Source organism: Salmo trutta, chromosome 19 (assembly GCF_901001165.1).
Source record: "Salmo trutta chromosome 19, fSalTru1.1, whole genome shotgun sequence".
NCBI classification, from domain to species: domain Eukaryota; kingdom Metazoa; phylum Chordata; class Actinopteri; order Salmoniformes; family Salmonidae; genus Salmo; species Salmo trutta.
In genome coordinates, this window is record NC_042975.1 from 34,856,043 (window position 1) to 34,864,447 (window position 8,405).

The 8,405-nt window shown below is 38.6% G+C and overlaps 1 protein-coding gene across 6 annotated transcripts in view; it reads right to left on the minus strand.

Moving 5' to 3' along the window:
- The window catches only part of LOC115154424 (phospholipase D2-like), a 31,063-nt gene extending 25,907 nt beyond the window's left edge, over positions 1-5,156 (minus strand). Inside the window, exons 1-7 of one of the 6 annotated variants that reach the window (XM_029700617.1) lie at positions 5,059-5,156; positions 4,874-4,953; positions 1,526-1,593; positions 907-1,060; positions 623-753; positions 337-479; positions 73-166 (exon numbers count right to left, since the gene is read on the minus strand). In XM_029700617.1, coding sequence (XP_029556477.1) covers positions 73-166; positions 337-479; positions 623-753; positions 907-1,048 — 510 coding nt within the window. In that variant the 5' untranslated portion in view covers positions 1,049-1,060; positions 1,526-1,593; positions 4,874-4,953; positions 5,059-5,156. Of the gene's footprint in view, positions 1-72; positions 167-336; positions 480-622; positions 754-906; positions 1,061-1,525; positions 3,771-4,724 lie in introns of those variants that run through there. The other 5 variants (XM_029700616.1, XM_029700615.1, XM_029700619.1 and 2 more) reach the window with 5 other exon arrangements.
- Between the last annotated feature and the right edge of the window lie 3,249 nt (positions 5,157-8,405).

Genomic DNA, 8,405 nt, shown 5'->3' on the forward strand with positions numbered 1-8,405 from the left:
GTACCATGGTGTTTATCAGTGTCTGTCTTTTTGTATACAGTACGTGTGGTTCCATGGTTGTAAGTGTGATACCGGTTTGCTGGAAGTTCGTCTCATCCTCTCAGTCCCGTGTAGACTTGGCATCTCCTCTGTCATTGCCCTCAGTTGCGCTCTCTGGGCTGCAAATCTAAAAAGAGACATTTTAATATTCTAAACATTTTACTACTTAAACTCGTACCAAAATCACAACAGGCCTTCACTCTGATTTGAAGTGCATCCCCTCTAAACAAATTACTCTCAGCACAGATAATGGGTTGATTTGCATGTCTGAGCTCTGATTGGTGCTCTGAGTCTGACCTTCCCAGAGGCAGGAAGTGGGCCATCATCTTGTGCTTGTAGAGGTCACGGTGCAGCTCCTGGAAGTGCTTGTACTTTCTTTTTACCGTCCAGGTGAACTTGCCATGGGTCAGCTTCACAGTGTACAGAGTGCACACACGGACCTGGAAGAGAAAACATGCCATTGACTTGTGTAGCCTAAACATAATGTAAACATGTGCTCATGTGGAAAGGTACAGGTGTGCATATAATATACAGATACACGAATAAACACTATGTACATACAGTATACGGTACACACACACACCTTGGAGCGCGTAGTGTATCTCTCGGTGCTGTCCACTCTGCAGATGACTGGAGTCCCAGGCAGTAACACAGGCACACCTGCCTCCTTTACATCCAGCAGATGATGGACCACCAGGAAGGGACGACTTTCCTCTGTGGGGAGATCAGATGACACAGGCAATCTATTACACAATAATTCAATACCACTACTGAAGTCACTTATCAGTCTAATTTGATGTAAAAGTATTTGGATGGAGGGAATGAAACATTATAGGCTACATCAACAACTAGGGTCTGTTCCCTCACCTCCTTCCCTCATGAGGCCATCCAGCTCTTCCTTGCTCAGCTCACAGTCGTCCGTGATAAAGCGCGTTGTCTTTTGGGCCTCTGCCGCTCCCCCATCTGGACATGAAGGGGTATTGCAGCATGCTGGTGCTGGACTGGCCATTGCGCTCTATCCCTTTCATCACACAGATAAATTGCACTAAATATTAATGACATTCCATCACCATAATCTTTCAAACATCTCGCTATAGTATCCAGATTTTATTTTTTATCTAGCTGAATTTACTGTATTACATAGAAAATACTTGACAATAGTGGAACTGTACAATGCAATGACAGTCATTCAGACTAATTGCAGGCCTGTGTCAAGGCCGAGAATTTTTTCAGACACGTTATCTATGAAGTACATTACATTAAAGGCCACCTAACACAGATGACTATAAATAGTGTGGAGAACTGATCTATGAACTAGGAGAGACTGGGGCTTCACATGTGTCTAAATATAATCCTGGGACCTCTCAAGTGCCTCACACTGCAGTGAACCAGATAACACCAATCACACAACACCACACCATCTGAAGAGGAACAAATGACATGATAACAGAATCAAAAAGTACAATCATGTGTTGGTGGTGTTTACCTGGTTTTATCATCAGCGGTGTGACACATAAGAAGTCTGGGAGGGAGCACACACAATGAGAGAGAAGTCTGGGAGGGAGCACACACAATGAGAGAGAAGGGTGTGTGCAAATGCGTGTGGGAAGAGGGATCTGATTGGGTGAGTAGATTTGTTTCCAGGGCAACCAAGTTCAAGGTGAAACAAAATCGAGAGAGAGCGATGCATTGACAAAATGTGCATCACTGTCTCTACGTCTCTTACTATGCAGAGTATCAGCCTAGCTCTGGTACTGTATCTAGATTGTCTTTGCTGTAATGCAGGACAGATTCTAGTAAGCTGTACAAGTCTCACCATAGGGACTGTCACTAGGGGACCCTACAATGGTTCCTAATTCCCAGCGTAAATCTATACCCACTGGTGAGTTTGTGCTGTAGGCTTATTCTGAGTCATGGATAAAGAAACATTAGTTGTTTTCATTTGGAGGGAAACATTTCTGAACACTGTGGATGGGTCAACACACCAAAGCATGAGGGGAGAAAGGTTATTAAGTGTGCACACTGGACACTACACAGCAAACTACAATCCCAAAGTTCACTTTATTGCTTTCTCTAGGTATCATCTATGGATAAATGGCAATTGCAGAACAAAAAAACATTTACAGCATAAGGAAACTCAAAAAGTATTTAAATCCATGAATTTCTGCCAATTTGGTGGCTCCAAAATTATTGCAAAACAAACTACCATGTAATCAAAATCTACAATCAGCCAGATATTTGCTTAATTTATTACACCATAATCAACATTCTCTAGAAAATATCGACTGTCTAGCCAGTCAGTCATTCAAATGACAGGCCTATTGCCTACTATAGATTTCCCCACTGAAGCCATCATTCTATTTTCCATAGCCTCCACCCATTCCCCCTGCAGTTAAATATAAGTTCCCAAGCACTCTAGAAAAAACGGAACATCTTGACATGTGAGTGGGACTCAGAGGTAGACGTAACATAGTAAATTAAAATCTGGGACATTCAAATTAGTATATGTTACGTTTGGTATGGAATGTATTCATTTGTGGATTTCCATCATACATTTTGTATGATATAGGGCAGGTTCCCCAACTGGCAGCCCAGGTTTTATTTGGCCCCCCAAGTTTTCTGAGATTTTTTATTGTTGGACATAAGACTGAAAACACTAAGAAATCAGCTCCTAATGATTTTAAGTTTGGAAATCTGTTCCCAAGTATTGCCACGCATAATAAAGAGGCATATGTGATCGTATATAAATCTAAGCAAGGTTTTAAATTATTATGTTTCTGTCAAATATTATATCTGTTTAGGCTTCTTGCAGACAATTTGCATTCTACAAATTATTTGTAATTATGTTCTGGCCTCTGACTATCTGCTCAACAACAAACAAAAAGCTAAATCTAGTTGATGATCCCTGATATAAGGCGTCCAATCAAAAACATTTTGATCAATGAGTGAAATATGTTAATTGTGTAGATAATGGGCTAAGAAACAAGTGGTCCAAACCTCATGTCTCTATCATAATCCATTCAAAACTTATTGGAGTTTTTACCCTTGTAGGATTGTCAACAATAGGGCGACTAAACTCAAAGGAGACCAGAGAAAAAGTGGCAAAAATCAGAGAAATCGTATTACTGGCTAGGCTGGATGCTGTCCGAGAATTAAGGCTACCTGACAGGCTCACCATTGAACTCAACATCTTTCTTCTCAAATCAGGATGACATAAATCAATAGAGGTAAGATAAATATAGATTGAGATATAACATGTATTTTGATATTTTAGTATACGCTGTTCATATTAATGCAAAGTTTGTTCTTTTTCCAAGACTTCTTACAAAAACAAGCGTATCTCTGTGAAATGTCAACGGAGCCTTTTAACATATAATTCAGCTCGTGTCATGCTAATTATGCCATTTGCGACCCACAGAACAACTTGGATGACAATGACCACAAAATGTTAAATCCTCATAAGTTTTGGCGAGAAAACTCCACTTTCAATAGAGCTCGGTGCTAATTATTGGATGTATTAGGCTATGAAATCTGACTTTTTGATATAATGTGATATGTTGGAGAAAACTCCACTGAAAGATTCAGAACCATATTTGTCTTGGTAAAATGTATTTAATAGCATAAGGAAGTGAAATGTCATCACCAAAGCACATTTTCACCGACTCTGGGCAGAGTGGGTGGACACTGTATAGAATGTTACAAATTACAATTCGTATGACATGAATTTCCAATATGTATGATATGTTAAGAATTCCAATTAGTTGTTGCTGTGGTTAAGGTTAGGAGTTAGGTTAAAGGGTTAAAATTAGCTGACATGCTAAGTAGTTGCAAAGTAGCTAAAAAGTAGTAAGTAGTTGCAAAGCTGCTAATTATTTAAAATGCTAAAGTTTTCTGTGATTAGATTAGAACACGCAACCTTTGGGTTGCTAGATATTCATGTTATACACCCACCCATTCACCCTCCTTTTGTTTTTGCCTTAAGGAAAACTGATGTAGAGGGGTCCTCCCTGAAAGTAGTCTATGGTCCAAGAGAGAGTAGATTGCACGGTACAGTTCTTTAAACAGCTACTACAAACTTCAGCTAACCTTAGCCACCACAAGCTAACAATCAATGGAAGTGATGGGGGCATGTGAGCATGTTTATTAAAACAATTAAGAATGTCCAAAACACCTGAAATCAACTCTATATTAGTTGTATATTACTTAAGGCGATTTGACTCACATACCCACATCACTTCAATTGATTAACTTGTGGTGGCTAAAGTTGGCTGAAGTTTGTAGTGGCTGTTTAAAGAAAACTGAACCATGGATTACAGTTTCCCCTGGTCCATAGACTACTTTTAGAGTGAGGATCCATTTAACATCAAGTTGTAAAATAGTGAACTACTCCTTTAAGTAACCTTTGGTCTTATGTAACCATACCAAACATATTATACTAATGAGTGGCCGATCATTTTCATTTACTATATTACGTCTAGTCTATGATACCAGGTTGGAGAACGAAGGAGCAGACAGAAATTGGCCATGTGAAACTATAATAAAGTATCCCGTTGAAATGTCGCATAGGCCTTATTAGTATTCTGCATCCGTGCTGTTTTAAACTATTTCTAAATTACGATAGTTCCCTTTTATAGTGGTATAGAATCACAGAGGAGATTCATTTTAGTAGAGGCGTAGCTACTTACTAAAGCATCACATAGAAAAGATCAGGAAGACGAGGGTCAAATTATCCGTGAGTAAAAAGATCTTCGTTTTTCTTCCTAGTCCCTTCGCCCTAGAAGACTTATCAGTAGTTTTGACGTAAAAGAGAGAAGGAAAGCGATACAGTACTTACTCTAAACAATGCACATGTAAAATGTTCCTTCCGGCTGCATGGTAGGCTATATTCCTGAAATCATTCACCGAGAATATCCGCTACAGAAGCACAAATAGTCTGATGATACAATAGTGCGCGATAACTTGTCCAGGTAAACATTGCATCAATGTATCAACAACGTATACATTTTTCTTTCACATTACCTAGCTATTCCATTGTCAAAGAAAATGTCGCATAGTGCCTGACGTAGCAGGCAGCGGCACTCCAGTTGAAGACAGATTGTACAGTCAGCAGCACAACAGTAGTTAACCTTTATTTAACTAGGCAAGTCAGTTAAGAACAAATTCTTAATTACAATGAAGTCCTACACCGGCCAAACCCGGACGACGTTGGGCCAATTGTGCGCCGCCCTATGGGACTCCCAATTACGGCCAGTTGTGATACAGCCTGGAATCGAACCATTTCTTCTATTAAAATTCAAATAAAAAAATGGAGAACTAACAATCAACAACTAAATTATAAGAGTTTGGTCCGGTTTATATGATTTATTGGTTTTTAATTATTAAACATCTTCTTTGTTGCTTGAGATTTTCTCAATAGAAGAGATTACTTTATTTGAAGTGTAACCAGCTGCAAAACAGAGGTGATATGCCAGATATGGCAGATCTGTTTTTGCTGGCTCAAGACCTTCTTCCTCCTCATTCACACAAAATGAATGAGTACTGTTGAACTGAGACAAAAGGGACATGTCTCAACCGGGGCTTTGGTCCAGAAGCCAAACCAGAGGAATGTTGGGAGCACAAGGTTCCTGAGTGGTGCAGTGGTCTAAGGCACTGCATCTCAGTGCACAAGGTGTCACTGCAGTCCCTGGTTCCAATCCAGGCTGCATTACTGTGATTGGGAGTCCCATAGGGAAGCACACAATTGGCCCAGCGTTGTCTGGGGTAGGCTGTCATTGTGAATAAGAATTTGTTCTTAACTGACTTGCCTAGTTAAATAAAGGTTACATTTAAAATGATTAGAGACAAGATTCACCCACAGCTGCTGTAAATCCCTTCCTAGCTGTGTAGGGACAAGCCCTAAACATCTGGGAAAATACCATATTTGATTTCCTATTGCTTTTTCACTCTGAGATGTTCCAATTTTGGGGTAGTAATGTCTTTGTTTTCACTCAGAGATAATTGAATTGGACCGTGTAGTACCTACTGCAGGGGAATTGGGTCAGTGTTTAAAATACACTATGTGCCCCTTTTTATCAAGAACAGTTTTGTTTTATCAAAGTTTGTTTGTCAGATTCATTATCAGCTCTCTCTCACTTCCAAGCTTTCAAATGAAATGCATGCATGAGGGTTTTGACATTGACATGGATGGATGCACAGAAGCTATTTAGAGTTGTCCAAGTGCTTTCACTCCACAGTGCTGAGGCATAGTCTCTGGAGTTGAAGAACAGAGATTAACTCTGACATTGAATTGATATGTTTATTTTCTCCCAATTGAGGACAAAGAAGATCTTTGGGTGGAGACCGCAGATTTGGGTGAGTCAGCAGACATTGTCTAGTCATAGTGGTCAGAGTCAGATGGACTGACCGCACCCTGTACACTCAGTAGAAGCAGTAAGTTAAATGTGTTCAACCTAAAGACATTTTAATCTCAAATTACATTGTAATATTCTAAATACATAAACAAATGTATTTCGACACAATATGAAGACAGGAAAATCTTTTGTTATATTAAACCACATTTCTAGCCTAAAGCAACATCAAAATGTGATCTTGAAGGTGTGTAGCCTATTCTTATTCACTCAAAAGTCGCATAATTATAGTGGTGTGATCAAGTAGAATGTAGACTACTTTCACCGAACACACTACACTCCTTGATCAGACACTGCTTCCCATTAATATGCCTCAAAAGGTTTTAAGAATACTCTACAGTGAAACAAAAATGGAACCATGACAGTAGTAGACAAAATGAAGCAATACAACTGTACTTGCATGTGTAATTGTTGCTGCTGTCTGGTGTTGAAGAAATGTTAACTTTGACTTGAATATTAAAACTACCTTCAAACTGTTCTGTTGCGTGGTAGGATGCTGTGCTGCTGCTCTATTTAATCATCCTTGGGAAAATAAACGGTGGTTCTGCTTGGATTCCCAAAGGGCTTGACAAATGATTCCTGCCAAGCCTTGGAATAAGTCAAGCAGTGTTTTTGGAGGAGGTCTGCATTAACCTTCGTCTTCAGCATTGTCTTATATTTAAAAAAACATCTCAAACTGCCATTTCAAGATTTAATAGCCACATATTGTATGTGCACCCTCTCAACAATGATCACAAGTCTTTTGATTAAAAAATGATTTATTTAATTTTCACAGTATTAATAACAACATAAAACAACAGTCATTATGCAGCATTTGTTTGTATAGATGTTTTAAAGATCTTAGATGCAGAGGGACAAGTAAAACACAGTACATTCCGGTAATGGTTTAAATCTCCGTTTTTGCTGACTATCCAACACATCCTCTTGATGCTAAAACTCCATATTCAACTCCATATTGTTCATGATGATTTGTGCATGCTAACATCAGCAGCATAGGTGTTTTAATTATATACAAAAATAAATTGTTTAATTATATAACATTTTATAAATGAGGCACCAATTGGGCAGAAAGGAAAGCAAGGCCTCGGTTTAACTTTGAATTAAGTGTCTGAGTCATTGTATCATTATTTGGTAGAAGTTAAACAGAACAATTCATTAACCATGTAAATGTATCGTGCGTAAAATAAACTAGCTAGCTAAATCTAATATTCTTATAGTATTATGGTCTTCTTACATTGCAAATTGCATTATATCCATCAGTAAAGACCTGTGTCACATATACATCACCATACAGTGAGATACAAGAAAGACAAGAATTCTATAGGGTATAGGAGACCTGCATCCTCATGCTAAGGCAGTGTGAGGGCTGAAACAGAGATCTGGCTTCTTCATTTTGTTCTAACCAAGCAAAGCCCACAGCAGACTTATTGAATTAAATCACAACTGCTTTTCCACAAACTGGTAGATATTTTGGCATGTTCATGTGACATGGCTTACTAAAAAATAGAATACACGCGTGTAATGGTTAGGGTAAAACAAAACACAGTTTGAAATATTTATCAAAAAGGATGACATGATATCAAGACAATGCCATTTTCAGTCATCTACTGCCAAAGACTGTAATAAGTACAGTACATTGAGGAAGTATTCAGACCCCTTGACCTTTTCCACATTTTGTTACATTACAGCCTTATTCTAAAATGGATTAAATATGTATTTTTCCATTATCAATCTACACACAATTCCCCATAAATAAAAAACAGAAATACCTTATTTATATAAGTATTCAGACCCTTTGCTATGAGACTTGAAATTGAGTTCAGGTGCATCTGTTTCCATTGATCATCCTTGATGATTCTACAACTTGATTGGAGTCCACCTGTGGTAAATTCAATTGATTGGACATGATTTGGAAAGGCGCACACCTGTCTATATAAGGTCCCACAGTTGACAGTGCAT